At 32.5% G+C, this 21,881-nt stretch overlaps 1 protein-coding gene across 1 annotated transcript in view; it reads left to right on the forward strand.

The window, feature by feature from the left end:
• The window catches only part of LOC149422990 (acetylcholinesterase-like), a 191,949-nt gene that overhangs the window by 73,875 nt on the left and 96,193 nt on the right, over positions 1-21,881 (forward strand). Inside the window, exons 3-4 of the mRNA XM_089632409.1 lie at positions 14,623-14,765; positions 17,545-17,697. Coding sequence (XP_089488535.1) covers positions 14,623-14,765; positions 17,545-17,697 — 296 coding nt within the window. The remainder of the gene's footprint in view (positions 1-14,622; positions 14,766-17,544; positions 17,698-21,881) is intronic.

A 21,881-nucleotide genomic window follows, 5' to 3' on the forward strand; every position in this document is an offset into this window, starting at 1 on the left:
TCCGTATATTAATTCTAAGTAGAAAGAATTTTTCTCACGGCTCTACTAAGAACGTTTTCTCCCTTACCGTATAATTCACTTTACATCTTGTGAGATATTCCCTCGTAGTTTCTAAGCGTTTTCTTTATAAAGCAAATTTATCACAAGGAGTAAGTTCTAAAGCAGAGAAAAATATGAAGCTTAGTCGTGATCCTGACCAGACAACGATCAGATTAATTCTTCCGACAATCCTCGAAAAGTTTAATCCATTAAAATGGCCAGAAAAAGTGAACGGTGCAAAGGTTGAGATTTTGTACCAAATGGTTAGAGTCTTGTGAGAAGCGGCTGTAGTAAGGGGAGGGAAAATTTCAGAGATTACCTGCCTTACGTTTTATTTTTCCATTGCGGTAGTTGTTTTTCAGCAAAGACGAAAGAACTAGACGGAAACTTTACTAGACACCGGGGAATAATATTTCGGAAATCAAGTTTTCAAGGCAATATCAGCAGACTTATTATTTGATAATACTAATAATAATTGTCGGTTATGAAACGTAATGAAATGGTTATTGAAAAAAAGTTTTAACGGTTGATTGGGTTATTCAAATATCGCCTTTTTTAGTAATTTGGTCTGCTTGAGCTGTTAGTTTTGCGATCAAGACGAATGCTTTTTATGTTTGTACCTACTACTTCCAGGTTAATGATTTATAATAGTTTTAAGGTTATATAGAGCGTAGGTATTCTCTGGGACATTGACCTCCATTGCCCAGTATCACGATCCTTGACTTCTGTTATGAAATCTTGGCCAGAACAAATTTAAAATCTTTTGTCATTGGGAATGACTTGAGATTTCGTGTATTCTCATACCATTCCCAAGCGTAATGTCTTATGAGTGACGCCATTGTGAGTTTTCGTGTACTCTCATCGCATTCCCAAGCAGAATGTATTCCGAGTGACGCCATTGTGAGTTTTCGTGTACTCTCATCGCATTCCCAAGCAGAATGTATTCCGAGTGACGCCATTGTGAGTTTTCGTGTACTCTCATCGCATTCCCAAGCAGAATGTATTCCGAGTGACGCCATTGTGAGTTTTCGTGTACTCTCGTTGCATTTCCTAGAGGAATGTATTCTAAGTGACGTCATTGAGAGATACCACAATAAACACAACTGTTTTTTTGTAGAAATGGCTTAAACTGTTTTTAGGAAAAAACAACTGAATACTCAGATAATTCGCAAGCGCTTTTTTCTCATCATTTTCCTCTTCTCTTCTTCTCTTCTCAAGCTAAGTTAGTTAGAGGTTACATCTTTTGGCTGCAACCACAAAGCAGTTATATACCCCAACCGTTTCAGGCATTTCCTCGCCTAAGGCTGTGTCAAAACCATTTGTTGAGGACGTTGACGGTAAAAATCTTTACTGCCGTCTGAGTGAATTTCCAACAAAGCTAGAATTCCAGTTAAAACTCTACTCACACTTAAAGCTTGTGGGAAATAAATGAAAAAGAAGAAACAGTTTCTTTAAGGTCGAGATATTTAAAAAAATATTACATCATTTAAATCCGAGCAAACACGTGCACACACAACTTTCACATATTTTTTACGCCACATTTGAGCCAGAAAACGGTTGTTGAAAACGCGCAGAAATAAGCAACTGAGGATGTATTTCACATCTGTTGAGTAACAACTTGTCGAGTTACTTTAATCAGATATAGATTTTTAATAAAATATAGATAGCTTTCAATTAGTGAATCGTAGGATTGCGTGTTAAGTGGATTAAACCGACATTTTCATGACGACCAGCATTAATCAGCAGTTATTAATGATATTATACCATATGTTTCTTTATAGTAAAGTTAACTCAGAAGTGATAAAAGTGTTTTTTTAATGCTGAGGTTGAGTAAAAGACACCTGTAAATTTTGTCTGGACTACTATATTTTTGACTGGTAATTTAAAAAACATATATTTTTTTAAATGTTATACGTTATTACAGATTGTTCCTATTATGAACCCAATAGGTATTTTTTTACTTAGAGTTTTTTACTACCCACATTACAATTTACCTACAATAACTGAAGAAGAAGAAAAATATGACTATACTTATTAAATTTTATAGTCGAATAAAAAATAGTTGTCAATAAATATCAGCCATAAATAGCTGTGCAAAGTGCATAATGCCAAATTCCACTGTTCTTATATGCGCTTTAGAAACTTAAGACGTCACAAAGGTTTTATTTTTCTTGTTAATATTTAGGTCCTTCATGGCTAAGTTTCTTCGTTAAGGCGCTCAAAATTTTTTATCAACAACTTAAATATATTTTTCATAATCTATTTTCACAAAATTATCCGAATGCGTTGATTTTCACTCAATACCAAAACACATACAAAAATTATGAATTTAAGATTTCATTTATCAGTAATTAAATAGAATAAGAATTAAACACGTTTAAAAAAAAATCTTAGCTACAGACATCCAACCCAAACCAAAAAAAATAATAGTGTGTAATGATCTGCCCTTTCTACTTCAAACTTTTCCTTCTCTTCTTTCTACGATACATTTTCCTTAAGTCCCGTAGGTAACTTTTCCATAAGGCTTTGGTTATATATATATCCGGGGTAGGAAGGTCCTCCCTGCCGTCTTTTCTTTATTACACACCCCTTCAAGTGTGTACATCCTAGTTTGTCTACGTGACGTACGACCTCGAACGTACTCATTTCACGTGACGGTTCAGTATAAAAAGGCTTCACCGAACGTTGTGTTGGGTTTTTGTTTCTCGGTTTAGAAACCTAGTTATTTATGTTTTGTGTGGTATCCCTTGGTTCTTTTGAGATAGAGTGAGTTGAATCCATTACCGCTGTTTTTCAAAACCATTTCATAAACCTTATCTTCTAAGTCGCCTGCTCACCCCCCCCCTAGCTACTCGATTCTACCTATCGTAGGGTAATGTGAATATAATAAAGTGTTAGATTTTATATATGTGATATACATACGATAAATTTATGGTGTTAGTTGTCGGCGCCATCCATGTATATATTTTGGGAGGGGAAGGAGAGGAAAGGAAATGAATTTTTTTTCAAGTTAAGATTGACTCCTCCTCTTACCAAACAAAACTGATGGATGATAATTTGAGCAAGGCGATCGATATCTGCGTGTCTGGATATCACAACCGGCCGGGTCTCCCCTTGTTCCAAATCGGCAACCTTCACGCCAGAATAAAGAAAACCAGGTCTCATCACCAATTTCAGAATTGCCCCAATCTCAAACACCTCCAGGATAACCTACTTTACTGAGTGTAGAAGGGGAAAGCCATGACATCCCTTGTCACGAATCTAGTCGCGAAAGTGTGACACGTAAGGTCCTAAGTTACGAGCCACCTCTAGAAAACATTGTAACTCCCACGTCGTCGGGGATTTACATCCCTTTCTAGGTCAATACATATATAACACACGACGATCTTGTCGACATTTTGCCCGCTTATTAACGATAGGTTGTGTGCCTACCCATTCAGCCAATTATCATGTGAGATATATGTAAGGTCTACTCGATATGCCAAATTTGGGATGAGGACTGTCTGTATTTTAATATTTGGTTCCAGTATTTATTTTATGAGGTTACTAGCATCCTCGTGTATTAGCTATGGGTAACTCCTACTGAATACCTATCCTCTCAGGTAAGGTATAAACGGATAATTGGTTTGATTTTTGCATTTAATTTAAAGAGGCTGCCTACCTCTCGAAAGGTACCTGTTGAGAAAAGTTGTTCGGTTGGTAGTTTTATTTCGGAGATTACCATCTCCCTCTTCCGACTTTAGATTTGTTTTTGTGCATCCCAATTCGTAACTTAGAAAGTCAAACAATAGATGAAAAGTATTAAATTAGAAAAGTCAAATAACAGAAGAAAAGTTTTCATTTTGTTCCGTCTGGTTGCATCCGAACGCTTTCAATTTGGGACGGCATACGCTAGCAAAACTTCCCCTTTGACTGACTGTACTCCGCGCCTCTCGGCCTATATATGAAAAGTCATTGGCCTGTCTCTCACTCACAGCTGATTGACAATCCGTCTAGGGTATTCCTTTTAATGATAACATTATTTGGGCGGCAGGTGTCGTAAACTTAGTTGTATCCGTCTTTTAAAGGGGGTCCTCTGGAATTTAATAAATAATATAAAAACTCACCCAGTTAGGCACCTCTCATTCTCAGCGTGAAGCTTACCTGGTTACACTATATAGCTAAATCACTTTAATTTTCGACCTCCTCCCTACGTTTATAAAAGGGTAATTAAATATTCCTGTAAATAAAATTGTACCTCCCTAATCTGTTAGGATTCGAACCCACAGTTAATAATCTATTTGATTCTCTGGTTTTCGGTCTCCGTGGATAGAATGCCATCTCGCCAAATCAATAACTTAGCCCGATTTAACACTTCCTGCCTTTAAGTACATTCACTCTATTTTAAAACGCAATCAATATTTTTATTATTTTCATGTTTTTAAGACAAGCAATCTAGTTCGAACTGTATACGAAATCACGTTTAAATCAACACAACTTTATAACACAATCGCGATTGCACAACACCTGGCGCCCCTGAGGTGGGTTTTTACAAAACGGCGCTCTACAAATTATCCAATTATTATTATTGTCATTATTATTAATTGTTTTCCCACTGAGTCGAATCACTTTCACTTCACACAAACACCGGATCAATAATCTTTCACTTTAATTCAATATTCCGCAATATTCTCTAATACCATTTGAATTCAATAATTAACTGCAATTTCAAACAACACTTCTGATTTGTATCTATTTCTCGGGGCTGTCAATCCACCAAAGTTCTAAACTCGACTGTCCTCCGGTCTCTCCTTTCCCGTGGGAATCTGTTTACTCAAGGCCTGTCTGTCAATAAATCTTCCGTCGTTGTTTAAACAAAAATTTTTAGAGCACGTTATTTTATTATTTATCGTTTATTTTTGTGGATGTCCAAAACATCACAAGTGTAAATTATTCTTAAAGTCCAGGTAAGAACTAGCACTGACAAAATCTACAACAATCCTACCGTCATGTAATTTAAACGACTGTATTTTAGAACAATACTTATTTGCATTCAAAAATATAAAACAAAAGAAATACAAACAGGTGTATTAGAAACACTTAATCTCGGGGCCAAAAACATATCCAGCAAGAGACTACAAATAAAAAACTTGGGCAAAAACACTTTCTTTACTATAGTACTAAACTCTAAAAAAAATCCCACTCTCATTCAAAACTCAACAATATTATAATATTTAAATCTCAAGTAAAAGCCGGATAAAAACAAAGAAGATCAGAAATTTAAAATATAATAAAAAAATATAGCGTTATATAATGATAATTTCTCAGAAAAAAATCACTTAACATATTAGTAATAACTGATTTATCCAAACCACTAAATTTAAATAATATTAAAATGAAATTCTCAGCACGGCAGTTCTTAAATTTGATATCATCATATCTAGTTGTTACAAAAAAGAAAAAAAAACATTTAGTATCATTATATACACATTCAAAACTAAGTCGTGTTAAATTTTTCAATGCGAAGAAAATATCATTATTTCTATCTGTTTTTTTAAATATCTGAGAAACTGAATAGCCGGTTGGTAACGCAATTCGTGTTTCAGCTCATTATTTATATACCGCTATTAAAAAGCGTAGGCGGGGATATAGTAAGCATAGTATAAAGTACAAAAGCTTCGTCGCTTAGAGTGTAGGTATTATTTTTCATATCTATGTACGTGGCGTAGACCCGTAGACTACGTATCTACGTGGAGTGGAATAGGTATCCAAGTCACACATATGTTTCGAGCACGGCCTCGTGTGACTTCAGCAAAGTTCTGGTTTTTCCGGAAACCTGAAGCCTCCGACTTATGCCTCGCGGCAGATCCGTGCCACGAAATGTTTACGTACTGCTTTTATAATTCCGAGCTGGCTTTATTGAAAACCAACTAAACGAGCTGGAGCATATTTAAGGCAAGAATTATTAATTTTAATTTTGTGAGAGAAAATCATGTTAAATGGGTCAATTAATCTGATGAAAAGTATTATTGCTTTTTAAACTAGTCAAAATTTATTTACTATTTAAACTTTTTGATTTGAGCTGAAAAAAATGGATGCTTTATTATTTAGTAGATTTTAAAATGCTTGTCTTGTTCTTAGTATGTTACAATTAGCAATCACTTAAGAATTCTGTTAAATATTTAATCAATAACAGATCGTATTGGTAAAATATATCCAATAAAAATAAATAAAACAAACCCTAAATACAAGATTGTTAAATTTTTTTTAAATGGTGAAAGTCGGAATTTATAAATAACGTTTTTGTAAAATCCGTTCCCTTACTGAGCGTTCAAACAGACATATTGTTTTTTGTTATATTTTTGGAAAAAAATTGAATATAAGTTTATAATAGAGATTACATAAAAATTCAGAGTATAAAAGCTATGCAAATATCTTCATACCACAGCTCAGCGTTCGAGAGTTAGTATTGCATAAGAACAAAACAATTCCTCGAAATGTGTTTGTACATCTACTCACTCAAAAATTAATTATTTTCTGGTAAACCTCTGAAACTTCTTATTCTCTGGTAAACTTGAAAACTGCCCTAAAATGGTTCCAATTAAAATCTAAATATTCAGGTGCCCATAACCTTGTTCAATCTTTATCTTTCCCTTCTCCCGTGTGTTGTGTCACGCAGAGTAACCCAAACCTTAGGCATGCCCTAATTCTTCATGTGGAAGGTGAATTTCTTATCAACCCCTCTTCTCTTTCTTTTTGTTTTCTTAAAGATAAATTATTTCCCATTTGCCTAGACGAATGGGGGACCCATTGCTACGACAAGATGTCTCCTATAGCTTTTGCAATCGTTCTCAAAATTACTATGTTACCCCACCTGATATTTCCACAAATTAAGGATTCCCCATCATAGAGCCATAGAAAACCAATTTTTCAGAGCAAGTTCTAGAATTAATATTTTTCAAATTGATTTGATAGAATGGGGGTAGTTAAAAAAGTAGATTATTTAAAAGAGATACTTTGAGAGTGAATATGTTTAATGAAATACTGTAAGAGTAATGTAGTGCCATAAGGTCATTCGTGACGTCATTGATGATCGTTCCAAAATGCTAATATATAATTCATGTTCCGTACGAAAATGAAAAAGTCAGAAGTTGTTAGCACGATGACGTCACGTACGTCCACTTCCTAGGACTACTATATAATTGTGCAAATTGTGGAACAATGGTAAATATACTCAATTTTTTTTCTAATAATGTTATTTACCAACTTGCTGGCGTCTCCGGCGTTGACCGTGTTTTGTGAAGAGTTTTTCAGATTCAGAAATAAAAAGTAATTTCCTTTTGATTTGAACGTCAAGTCAGCAAAAAAATATAAGGAAGTATCAAAATTCTGCTTAAAGGGGGTGAAAAAGCGCATGGGGATGGAACATCCTATTTTTTTGAAAGTCAGTCGTTCAAAATTTCATCAATTTTGGAATAAAACTTTAGATTTGTATAAAAATCAAATCCGCGCTGCTTGCCACAAACACTCTCCATCGTATAAATTGATGGGCACTAATGCGATGGTAGACGAATGAGGATTTATTTATTTAAGTCAGAGTAGTAAATATATTCGTGTACTGGACGTGTATATTCCGTTATAAACATAACATATAAAGAAATAATTATGATGACAAAAGATATGTACGTAACGAATATGTGTATCAAATTACGTATCTTTACAGATTGTAGCACGGTATGTAGTACCAACACTGGTTTAAGAATTCATTATCATAAATACAGTGATGTTCACAAAGTAACATTGTTTCATTAGTCATATACTACTATTGTTATTTGTGAAATTCTCAAAGGAAACTTTTAATTCGTTTGCAAATTCACGGGATGACAAAAGTTTTTTTAAAAATCAACATTACGTTGAGAAAAATATTAATTTAAAAGTTTGTACAAAATACTAAAATGCTGCCATTGTATTTATGAATACTTATTTTCTCTTAGCCGGTAATCTGTTTCGAAGCCGAGTTAAAGTTGAACTGTTCTTCCAATTGAAGAAATAATAATGTTGAACGCGGAACGATTTCGTGAAAGCGATTTCGACCAAATTGAGTTTAAAAAAGTATGCTTGTAATTGATAAAGTTTTCGCTTTGAATGTTGCAGTTCTTGGAGAAATGGGATATATTCTTAAATTGTTCAAAATCTCCATCGTATAAAGAGTTCATTATTACATACATTTATAACATATTAACAAACTTGCCTAGGCCTTGGACCAAAAGTTTGTTGGTTGAAAACCTAGCTAAAACAAAAAAAAGTAATTTAAATTGTGTTTACAATCACAACTAAATTAAATTATAAAAAGATATTTGCACTTCGTTCTAGTAGTATAATAAACTTGGTTATAAGACACCAGAGAACCAGAATTAATACGTTGCTTAAAATGGCGTTATGATTAGTGGTCAGATATAAATAGCCTGGTATTTCACAGCCCCATATGTCCCATTTTATTCCTCTTTCATTTCATTTGCATCCCTATAAATTCAAAATGCACCAAAATTTGGAGTATTTGTGATGTTATTCACATTTCCAAAAAGAATTTCGTCAAAGCCAGACATATTTTTCCACTCGGGAATCAATCGCAAAAAAATATGAATTAACTACGACTTTCTTTTCTTATTTTACATAGTCGAGTTTTGAACCCGTGACCTCTATCCTGGTTCAGAACCGATCTGAAAACGAAGCTCGTAAAACTCTTTACTTAGTGGTATTATATGATATTATAGTAACCCGTCTTGTTCAAGAAATCTTGAGTATGTGTTTTTAGTACCTACTCGGAATACCAAGACGACTGAAAACCATCCGTTCTCTGTAATGAAGAAACTTCGATCCTTGAAATGAGTAGTAATTGTGGTTTATTTATCAATTTTCATTACGACAGCTGTAGAGCCTTTTATTTAATGTCCATTAAACAAATAATCAACCCTTATAACATCCATCTTTATGAGAAAAGAAATGTGTAAGTAGATAATCTAATTTGAAATCCAAAATAATAGTATGTAATCATTGTACCTTAAGGCCTATTATTCTACGATATTTCAAATCACTTTGATTTTACTGTTTTGCAATATGAATCAGATTTAGGTTTTTAAGCCGGTTGACGAATCAATATTTGTGACAACAATAAAACTTGTTTTCAGTATCTTTTATGATAATCGGCAAAGTAACGATTTACTATCACGCTTCACTTTTATAAGTTGAATATTACGTATCTGAAAATCAGGGTTATTGTTGTTGTTTTTTTTATTTTTGAAGTGAAACTTCTTTACGCGCGTCATGCAATTTCGAGGACCGGAGTAAAACCGACTCATGACCGAAACGAAAATGCGGGTACCCCCACCACCGATTAAAGTTCATTTGATCTAGTCAAAGTTTTGAAGTAACATATAAATGCTTCTTAGCTCATCCCGACAACTGGCGTTGGTGGTGTAATGGTCAGCATAGTTGCCTTCCAAGCAGTTGATCCGAGTTCGATTCTCGGCCATCGCACATTATTTTTTTGTTTTTAACGCCTTTTTCATTCAATATCTTATTTTTTAGTAGGTCAGAACATTTTTTAAAAGAAAATAATATTGCAAAATAATAAAAACACTTATCTCACTGTGATAAAACATTACTCCGCTAGAGCGCGCTTTGCGTTATTGTGTTGGATTAAAATTATTATCTAATCCGTATATTATGATAATTGTATTACATTTATTTAATTAATTTATTTATTTTGATAATATGTAATAATTTACAGAAAAAAAATTAAAACTATCTCCCTCTGATAAAATATCCGTTCGCTAGAGCGCACTACGCGATCTTGTGTGGGATTCTATTTCTGTACATTGTACATTATTTTTAAAAATATATTATATTTTGGGTGTGATGTAGGTAACATTATAAAACATAACAAGCTCTCATATTTTCAGAACCTACATAATATAATCAATTTATGCGGCTTTGCTTACAGTTGGTGCTCAGCGTGGTTGGCTTTCAATCAGTTAAGCGAGGTTCGATTCTCGGCTGTGGCATTTTTGAAGTGAAACCTTGTTGAGGTGGGGGAGCCGCTCACGAACGTTCTCTCTCTTCTCTTCTTTCCTCTCTCTCAGACACCAGCGAACTGCGCCACGCCAAGCATCAGCTGAAACTAGAAGTTTCACTTCTGTCTTGCGTAGGCTTGACACACCCACTTTTTTTTTTTATTAGAACAATACTTTATATATTTTAAAACTCTGATAATGTGAACCTCATTGTGTGCTTTACCTGTGCTGAGGTCCCCATATCCACTGAGATATCAATAATAGTGCTAACCTAGTGGTTTGTTTTTAATCAATCTTACAAATAAAATGTGTCATAAACATATCATCCGAATATATCTTTATATATTTAAAGCATGCTACAAGTAAATAAATAAATATATAAATAAAAAAATATTTTTTAAAATGTGTAAATAAATATAAACAAATAAAAAATATATAAAAATAAATTAATACATAAAAATAAAATAAAACAATAAAAATAAACAAAAAGTTGAATATTAATGAGTACACAAACAAAAAAACAAATAAATAAATCAATAAGTGATGAATTTTATTTATTGTTATTAAGTTTAATTTGTAGAACTCCATTTTATTTATTTATTTATTTTTTATTTATTTTTATATGTATATATAAAAAAAAAAAAAAAATGAATTTTATAATTGTCAGGTTAGGTTAATTCGGTTAGGTAAGGTTAGGTTTGTTTAGGTTAGGTTATGTTAAAAGGTTGGTTTGGGGTGGTTAAAAAAGCCTGTTAACTCTTCCATTTTGAACGTTTATTCATTTTACTGAAAAAAAAATTAAAATAATTTTGTATATAATAGCAATTATTTATTTCGAGTAGTTTCTTTATTCTTTGCTGAAGAATCGACGAGAAATCCCTTGAAATCCCGACCCAACACTCAAAAATTTTCGTTCTCAATGCAAGAAGCTCGCCTTCCTAACGAGCAGGCCTCTGACATAAGTGTGGCCCTTAACCGCTACTTTCGACGAAAATGAAAGTAGTGCTTTCTGTTTCCACCATCTTAATGCTTCCTTCCTCGCACGAAGATTATTTCTGTAGAACCGTTTTCGTGAGAAAATCACCCAAGGGCGTTTTACAACAAAATTTCCATGTACTCGTATAACCTATTTCCTATACCCCTTCACATAGACTTATAACTTCTTTCAATAAAGATTTATTGCTATTGGATAGCAATCAAACAAATTAATTAGATGTAGTTACTTACAGCGAAAACTTATAACCAGTGACTTAGACTTCACATATTTCCAAAGTAAACTTGTGAGAAACATGAAATTTTATTCTATTAGCTCTTTTCCCATCGTTCTTAGAATACGGTATTGTAGAACGAAGCAGTCCAAATGACAGTATCCTAAAACCACTAATTAAAACTAAAAATCAGAAAAAAGTTCTGAAAGTCCCTGTTAGAACTAGTATTAACGAAATCACCAGCAAACTTAACATAATGTGAATTTAATAACTCTATTTTAAAACAGTACTCCGTTATATTATCATATAGAGAATACAAGAAATATCATCTAATACGTATACCAGAATCACCAGATCTCAGTGTCAGATTCTAGTGAAAATTATTGAACAAGTCCAACAAGCAACTATAAATACTAAATTTGAGTAAAAATATTTTCTATACTAGGTACTTATCTCTACAACAAAATACTACTCTCTTTCAAAACTCACAACAATATTATAACATTTAAATCTCGAGTAAAAAGCGGAATACAAAACATAGGGAGATCAGAAACATAAAATATACTTACACCACACACTGAAACCGAAACTGCACTTAAAAACACAGAGTTAATAAATATTTATAATTATTTCAGAAAAAAACTACAATTACTTCATATTGCCTTTACCACTAAATTTGAATAATATGTAAATGAAATCCCCAGTACAGGAGATCAATGATATAATTTTCTCTATTTGTTAGAAAAAAAGGAGGATAATAAAACACTTATAATAATTAACTCAATATGGATATAAAGGAATTGTAATTAGGCAATGAATCAACCGGATTACAATATTTTCACAAAAATAAAAATAAAGAACCCGTAAAACAGGTACGAATATACACGATGCATTTTTATCTCTCACATTGAATTGAATTTTTATGCCACGTTCGTATTTTTTTTACTTGGTTCAATATTAAAAAATATATCATATGATATTTCAATTCTTTCCACAAGTAAAGTTACTTATTTTATGATTATTTTAATTTTAAGAAATGTGAAAAAAGAGCAGGTGTATTTGCAAAAATCCGTCATTCGTGTAAATTTTTAAAGAGACCAATCCAAAATGCCATGCGTAGCGCGGAGGGTATGATTGCAGAGCTAGCAATTTAAACTGAAAAAATGACAGATCTGAAGAGTGGTGGAGAAAATGATCGATATGCAGTCTGCCTGTGAGATGAGGTCGGCAAAGACGTCGCCACCTTGAAATTTTTGAAAAATTAAAAAATATTGAAGGGAGTTGCAGTGTGCGGGGTGAAAGTGACATTACTTACGGTTTGCAAGATGGGTTGTGAAGACGGTATTTTCTGGAATTCCTTATAATTTGCTGGAATGTCTCAAAAACCCTCACACAGGACGACCTGAAAAAAAAATTCCCCCAGGACCTTTATGATCTTTGAGACCAGTTGGAGAGGCCAAAGGATCTCCTCAAACCAGCCTTTTCCGATCTGGTACATAACGCCGATGGTGGGCAGGCACATCAGAGGAATTGATTATCCAATAAACGGTTCCGGGGAGGCGGTACCTAAACCTGCCTTCTAGGCTGAGTTTGAATTTGATCGGATCTCATACGAGTCGCAGATTGTGAGGTCGAGGGCGAAAAGCTCGTGGCCTACTTCGTCTTCGCTGATAGCGGCTGGTATCCCTCGCAGAACCGCTTTTGTCGTTTTTTTTCTGCACGTTGGAATGTGTGGAATGGGGTAGTGTTCTCCAGGAGCATTTTTGTTGCATGGTTTATTTTCATCCCAGCATCGAAGAAGAGCTTCTGGATAAGGTACCAATTTTCTTTCGTTATGAAAATCGGGGGTATCTTGATAGGTCTAAATGACATTTTCATAATATCAGTTAGTGCGGAGTCAGATTCGGTGTTTGTTAGTGCTGTTTTGTCATCGTCTGTTGCGAGGGTGGAGAGACGGTTTGGTGTTTTGGACATTTCAGTGAATGAGAAGCGCACTATTAAATAAATCTATGTTTATTTCGATTTTGTTTTCGTGAATGAATGAATGAAAATCTTGGAACTGGAAATTAACTCACTTTACGACATCCGATTAAGCTAAATTGGGTTGATAGACTTACTGTCGATGACAATTCACCATATCAATTAATATATTTTGGTGGCAATATACGCATGCGGACATACATGCATTTTTCTGAAATTGGGTGACATTACATCATTTAATATACGCCATAAATATCGGTCCTACCGAATCATTGTTTGGATGCAGTCCCTGGGTAGAAAGGTTCAATTATCAGCGAAACCAAAAAAAAGTTTTAAAAATTCACAGCAGTTAAGAGCCAGTTCTGATGAGGAAGGTTTAATCCTCAGTCAAACAAAAAAATATAATCGTATGTTTTTAAATACATATTTTGTAAAAAAACGTTTTTTTAAGGAATCGATTTTTTAGAATAATACTGTTTTTTTTAAATGATTTCTTTACTAAATTTTACATCGTCTATTTTTATAGTTCACATAGCTCCGAAATTATTACTGTATTATACTGCTTATATTTTTTACAAGTACTTCACCAACCTACTCAATAAAGGTGTTTTAAAAATGAAAATTATGGCGTTTATAAAAATAAAAGTAATGTTTGTATAATTCAGTTTAATAGAGCGGGGAGAGTAATTCTCCGTCTGTCATAAAAAAGCATACATATAAATGAATCACATGATATAAAATTGAAAATAAGATAAAAAAAATAGATAACATATTTAGCACTTGCAAAGGGGTTTTAAGGGAAATTCTCCATGGAAGGTGTAAAGGCGCACCCTTTGTATATGAAACAAATATGAAGTGTGGTTTTAATCCTTAAAATAAATAAATAACAATTGTATAGAAGAAACAAATTTCCACAGCGTTGCAAAAATCTGTTCAGTATTATTTACTATTTTTAATGTGAAACTAATGTTTATTAGACAAGGTTTTTTAAGAATAGCACAAAGGGTAACAAATTACGATGAGCAATAACTATTCGCCTGAAATACACATATAAATTGAAAATATCTCCTGAGTAAAAATAAATGCCGCTGACGTAGATTTGTGGTTTAGAGCACCTGACCGGCAATCAGAAGGGTGCGAGTTCAATTCCAGTCTGCAGCATTTATTTTTACTGTAATGAGTATTTCAGGCGAAATATTGTTTATCATAAGTATTATTTACTTCAGGCGAACAAGTTTTGACTAGATAAGGTGACATTACTTTGTTTCATATTATTTAACGAACGATTTAAAATAATTTATCAGGCAAGATAACACTTTGTAATGACTTTGTTTTATTAACAGGGACTTACTTCATCCTTTACGACTTCATAGACTACTTTGAGAAGGATGGGCCAACTTTTCTTCAAAGGGACAAGTTTTTGGACATCGTGGACACCATTTTCAAAAACATGTCAAGGCTGAGGAGAGACGCCATAGTGTTCCAGGTAACCCCACCCTACCCTTTGCCTTTTGCCCTTTAAACTTAATTATTAAGCCCTAACTTCAGTTTCTTGTTTGTTGAATTTGCCAAATCTTACGACAGAGGTATTTTTCTTTTGATTTAGTCGAAATTAATCAAATTCCAAATGTTAGGGGTTTCTAGTAAAATTTAAAAAAACTTTTTACTAATGTATGAACTGTGGTATAAAAGGTCACTTTTTCAACTAGTTGATTTCAAATAAATGAAAGCAAATGTAATACTCCAAAAAAAAATAATTTGTTTTTGATTTTGTCCAATTTAATCATATTCCAAATGTCAAGGTTGGAGTAAAAAATTAAAAAAAACTTTAAATAAGGTTTATTTTATGGTTTAATTTCAAAACAAGACAACAATTAACGAAAACGGGAAAGAAAAAGGAGTGTTTCACTCTAACTTAACACTTCTTGTTTTGATTTTGTAAAATTTCAAATGCCAGGAGTTTAAAGTAAAATATTCGATTTCTTTTTTGTTTCCCAAATACCAAAATTAAATGCAAGAAAGTTTTTGGAAATTAGTAGATGACAGTATTATGACTTAAACTTTTCAAATACGCTAACCGGTTTCAGCATAACACTACACCTTTCCAAGCAAAAAATATGTCTCCTCTGACGAAAGCTTGTCGTCTCAAAATCGATTGATGTGTTTGTATACATTATGTGATTAATTTAATAGTATTTTTGGTAATTTAGCGTATCATTTTATAAAAATTTGTATTTAAGCTTCTTAACAGCAAATCTATAAATTATATAAGGGAGGAAGATATATTGGGTTTAAAACAATTTCAGCCCAAAATCTGCTTATTTGTGAAGATACATAAAAATGTAGGAAATTAAAAATTCTTTATATCTATCTATAAGTGGTAAAACATCCACATTGAGCGATGTAAGATAATGCATTAATTAAGGAATACATAATTTTGTCTTTTTCACTATAGTATTCCAAAAAGTATACACACGTATGTCTAATTTTAATGTACTTCATATTAGTAACGGCAAATTACGCTTGTGGTTTGAACAAGTGCCAAGCTGCAAACACGATGCTTAAATCACTATTTTGGAGTCCCAGAAAATTTTCTGGTTTCCTCATTTCAAGTTAATTACAAAGAGAACTTGGGCGATTCTTGAACTAAGTAGACGGCTCAACTCTGGTGTGAATTGGCCAAGTTATATTCTCAACCAAAGCTTTGATATGAGACCATTATCGAGAAGTTTAATGACGGTGCTGAATGAGTTGTAAAAATTTCTTCTATACTTATGAATTAATTTGATTAAATAATTATGGTTAGTTCCAAAACGAAGGAAAATTAATATATTGTTAGAACTTACTGAATAAGTAAACGAGAAGTAAGAAGCAAGCCATTAGTGTGAACGCAAATCTCTTGCAATTGCAAAATGGATCAATAAGATCACTAGAGTATGTTCAGGAAAATTGGTATAATTTTTTTAATATATTTCATAGTATATGTAAGTTCACGCGAAGCAGGGATATGCATTCCCTACAGGCACATAAGCACAGCCTATTCTACCATATTAGCTTGGCTTACAAATATAAATAATATTCAAATTGATTAAATTATTGCAAAAATAAATCTATATTTATAAGTTTTGTAGGGAATTTTTAGCCCAACCGCCCTACTAAAACGCGGCATAAGGATTAACTTAGTACCGCCAACGTCATAGAAGATTATTCAATATGTATTCAATGTAAGTCAATTATATGTAGGTACATGTATGCTGTGATATTTGTGTGTGCATTCAAGTGATAATGCTTTTGTGTTATTCTTATTAGCGTTTAGGCTGTGCTTGTGGGACCAACTTCAATGTCAATCATTGACTTTTTTGATACCCACATCTACTAATTAGAACTTGTAATATTTGACATTCTTCGATGCACTTGTCAGGTCGAAAATATACGTACATTATCATTCTTTATTAATCGATCTACAGGAACATATTTAGCCTGTGAAACTTGTGGTAGTGTACGGAAATATGTGTTGGCAAAATAAAAAAATAAAACACGTTATCACGTGTGTAAAATACATACCAAACAATTTGCCACTTTCATACTGCCTACCCTAATTAATAACCCTGTGCACACCAGTTAAATAAAGGAAGAAGTTGATATTAAAATGAATAGATATGTTTGGTTTATTATATTATTAATGATGGTAAATTTTCAGTTGTTTCCGGTAAAACCCGACATATACCCTCCCTTACATTTATGTTGATACTGTATTATATGAACCTCTATTGTCGCTTTAAATCGAACCTGTAATAAGTTATTAATGTCTCATTAACTCATTAATTGTATTTAGTAGTACCTGCAAAGTGAGAAGAAAATGGCCACTGATTTTTTTCTAAGGATATGTTACCTAGCCTTTACTCAAAATATCAAAGACATCCACGTGCTATCATAATATAATAATTGTTATGATATTATTATCTTTCGAGGAGTAAAATCATATGATTCGACTTAATTATCTTATCAAATTGCATTTGAGTTGCTATTTGCATACTCTTTATTTAAACTCAATCAGCTTAAAATAATAATATTATTAACGTGCTGTTTGACCTTTTATATTGCAAGGTGATTATTAAAACAAAGCTTTTGAAAAATAATACAAATTTACACGCATTCATGTAAGTATTCTATAGTTCATGTTAATTTAAGGAAATGTTCCAATTACAACCCAAAAAACATGTTTTTTTTTAATAAACTTATTAAATGGTTTTTTTTTTCCGAAGTATACCGACTGGGAGGAGATATCCGATGGCTATTTGAACCAGAAAATGATAGCCGACATTGTTGGAGACTACTTCTTTATCTGTCCGACCAACCACTTTGCAGAGGTCATGTCCGCCGCTGGATTGAGGGTGTACTACTATTTTTTCACTCACGTAAGTATCCCATAATTTTTTTATTAAATATTCCAAAAACAAACTCCTATGTCAGAATAAATAATAAAACGCTTTCAAGAGTGTCACGAAATACGTTAATGTGTGAGTTGTACCAATAAGGTCCCGTTGTTTCGCAAAAATTCACCCGTGACAAAGTCATCAGATGGCAACTAAACGTAATTTTGTTTTTTTTTACATTTGAAAGGTCCCATTTAAACGCCGTTTCTGGGTGCGTTTTTACCTTTCTATCAATAATAAGTTAACAGTTAAAACATGATAGTTGTCTTCTTCTGATGATCACTGTGAATCGGAATTTAATCACCTTTTAACAGTAAAAAAACTCTGAATTGCCATTTGATGAGAATGTTACGTTTCAATTTCTGTGAAACAACCTGTCCTTAAAGTTAATGAATGTTCATTTGTAAGTGAACGAGTTTATTTTACTTCTAAACTATGAGAGATTGTCACGCAACAAAATGATATCATTCCAATAAATTCTTGAAAAGTGTTAAAAATCGAAAATCATCACAGGAAGGATATTTACTACCTCCATAAAATACCAATCAAAACTTTGAAACAGACCGATGCTATGCTACGGACCATATTTCAGGCCTCACGAAGATTTACGAAAGAGCATTGTAAATACCTGTATTATTCAGAGGAAGATGTTTTAAAGAATTTTTGGAGCTTTACAAGAGATTGTTTTATGGAGGACACGGAACTACCATGAATTACACCATTTATTATTTAAACCTAGAAAACCAATAATTTTTTTCTGGAGGACAAGGAACTACCATGACTTAAACCATTTATTATTTAAACTTAGAAGACCAATAATATTTAGTTATGCATAAAAACGAATTATTTGTCAATTTGACTAATACTCAACACTACTATCAACCATCACGAAATACATATTTTGTTTACGAAAATTTCAAATATGTATGCTATTTTATATAACAACTCTCCGCAGACTGGATTGCAATGCTGTCGTTTACAGAAAATTGCAGCATTTACCCCCTTAGCGCGGTCACTCCCTGCAAACCCCCTGTCAGTGGGTGAGTTGGTACGGAGAACTATCGTCGCATTCGTTACTAAGACAGAATGTACATAGGATTAGTCTAAATTACTTAGATAAATATTCCAGGGTTAAAGAACGTTGAATTATACGATTTAAAAAAATAAACGTACTCTGATGTGCAAGGTACGAGTACGTCGAGTACCCATATAGCAAGGAAGGTGAAAGGAAGACCATCAAATAGGTATCTTCGTAATAAATTAAGTGATTGAATGATGAATTTTATAGAAGGAAATACAGTTTTCTGATGTGTAATTATCTAGCTTACAGTACGCACTATAACCTAATAATATCTTTCAAATAGTCAATTTGGGAGAATTTGTATTTCCCGGCAACCACTCATAGAATAAAGAAGAAAACTAGAAGTGCTTTCCATACAAATTTGAAAGGAAAGAAAGGTCACTACTGACTTAGTTAGTAGACCATTTTAACCCGAGCTGTGTCTCACTTACCCTCACCTGAATTCGTAGATCTACATCCCATCGTATTTTACATTTGTAAAACACAGTTTTGTATTTGAAATTTAAGGCCCGAATGACCAACTATTTGTATTTCAAAACACGTCTACAGGGCATTTCTTGAGTTCATCTTTATAATATACATTCAATTAAAAAATCCATTAAAAGCCTTTTTTATCAAATGTACTAACCATTTTCAAAATTTAACGGTAAATATCTCAGTTTGGTACCACAAATTCCCTTCCAATAAATTCAAAGCTCTTAAGGCGAATCACGAATGATAAATACGTCGGATTTATTATTTTGACACGCAATAATTAACTTTATTTTTAGAATGCTGTATCAAGTGAACGTGATTTGAGAATGACAATTTAATAAAGTTACTCCCACATTTATTGAAATCCAATCCACGTGCGGCACTAATTATATTTCTGTTAGAAATGTCGATGAATGAGAATATTAGATAAGTGACAATCGGATTTAAACAAATTCCTTTGACATTTACAACTTCAAGGACTGGACACCCACACTGAAAGGGGATTTGTTTTTTATTAGTAATATAATAGAAATTTTATCCCTCTCACAGAAAGGTAATATTTGTTTTGTTTCCATCCGTTACAGGGGAAGATTACATGTTTCATTCATGGCCTTTTTGACTTGGCTATGACAGTGATATTTTCGAAATAAATTTCATATTCCTGAAAATTGTAACAGAAATATCATTTAGATTTCGTGTGGGATGTTCTCGTATAGTCTTTCCAGTGAAATATTCTAAAATTATTATTTGTAAAACTCTCAATAGGAAGTTTCACAGAAATACAGTCGAAATAAAAATAAAAAATAAATAAATATATGGCAGTAATCCTAATGCATATTTTCAATTATTAAATGGATTATGTTTTTTGTGAGCGTTGGAAGATCGTACCATATAAATACCAAACTAAATATAATACTCTTATTTTCCTTGTAGTTTCAATGAAAAACGCTCCGATTGCATAGATTTTTTTCTCTTAGTAAATTAAATTCTTTTTCGACATCAATTAGACAATTATATCTAAGTAGAATATAAAACATGGCATTATTTTTTATTTTTTTAAAGTTAAGTGAATATTTCAAAGGTTGTTACTCTTGTCAAAACAGAAAGTTTTGAACTAAAAAAGTTTAAAATTTCAGAAAAAAATAATCACATAATTTTTCTGACGCAAAAGTAACAACAGAAATGTTTTGCATATTTAAACAAATTTCTTCTTATTACAGTAGAGACGTGAAATTATTTATACATTGATATTAACTTTCATTAATTCTATTTTGAATAGTCGCTAGGGTATTGTTTTTGCGTGGGCTTTCTTTGAAGAATAAAACATTTTATAAATAGGTTTAACACCTCTAGTTAGACCCAAATTCAAGTTATTTCAGGAGGCTATTCTTAAACTGCTTTCATTTTGATTGAAAAATTAAATAGTCCTTTTTAGAATGGTTTTGTAGCAACTGTAGTAATGAGGATTGTTAAATAAGAACACCATGTAACCTCAATTTGTATTGAAATTTATTCGTTCAATAAATAATTTTCTGCATTGTGTAACATAGTTACGTCAATAAAAAGGGATGCTCGTTTTTTTTTGAATGGCAAGTTGACCGGCGAAGTGGGAACAGCGGAAAGGAGGCAAGATATATGTTGTTAATGGACTATTTGTCCGTAAATAAATAAATAAAATAAAATAAAATAAAATAAAATAAGATGGCGATGGATGTGGATGTGGATTTGTTTTTTATTGCTGGCTTTTGCTTGGAATATCGATGGGGTTTTAAAAGGGGTATTTCTACCTAGTGATGGTATTTAAATGAGTTTTGAAACGAGTTCGTAGTTCCTCCCATTTACGGCGTGTTCTCCAGCGCTCATTGAAATATGTTTCAAATGAATCGGTCAGACACAGGAAACAGCGAACAACGAAACCAAAAATTCGATGTTGTCAACCATTGTATATTTTTCTGGTTTTGGACTTTACTGGAAACACTTTTGTCGTATTTTAACTTTTTTATTTTGAATCACAAAACATGCTTTTGATAATATCTACGTTGACAATAACAATTTATAGATAACGGGCCCGACCCTTGTACAGATAAACACTGTTTACTGTAATAAATTTCTGAAGGAAAGAACACTTTTTTAATGGGAACAGGCCCTTTATAGATTAAAAATACTAATCCATTGACACCATATTGACAGGTTCGGACATACACAATGAAAATAACCAACTACATATCAACATGCTAGAGCTCTAGAATTGTCTAGAATGTTAGTGCAGATTCACACCATTTCTAATAATTAACTATTTAAACAATCCATAGATGGCGACTGTATCCAGAATTATTAAAAACTTATCTTTTACAAAATTAAACATGCAGACGAGCCGGGGATGAGGAAATCAATTAAAAAAATGATTTATGAAATTCCTAAAGACAGTAACTAATAAAAATTACAAAATAATACTTAATCCACAGACCAAGCACAAGAAAATAATAAATCACAAAAAAAATATCAAATTAATGAATTTCTACCTCTGAATCTGAGTCTTTACTCAAGAGGCAATATAATCTAGGTCCATTAATCTACTCGCACTTACAAAAAAAACATTTAAGAATTATTC

Source organism: Hesperophylax consimilis, chromosome 6, assembly GCF_061612785.1.
Source record: "Hesperophylax consimilis isolate HC1 chromosome 6, BYU_Hcon_1.0, whole genome shotgun sequence".
In the NCBI taxonomy this organism is placed as follows: Eukaryota; Metazoa; Arthropoda; class Insecta; order Trichoptera; family Limnephilidae; genus Hesperophylax; species Hesperophylax consimilis.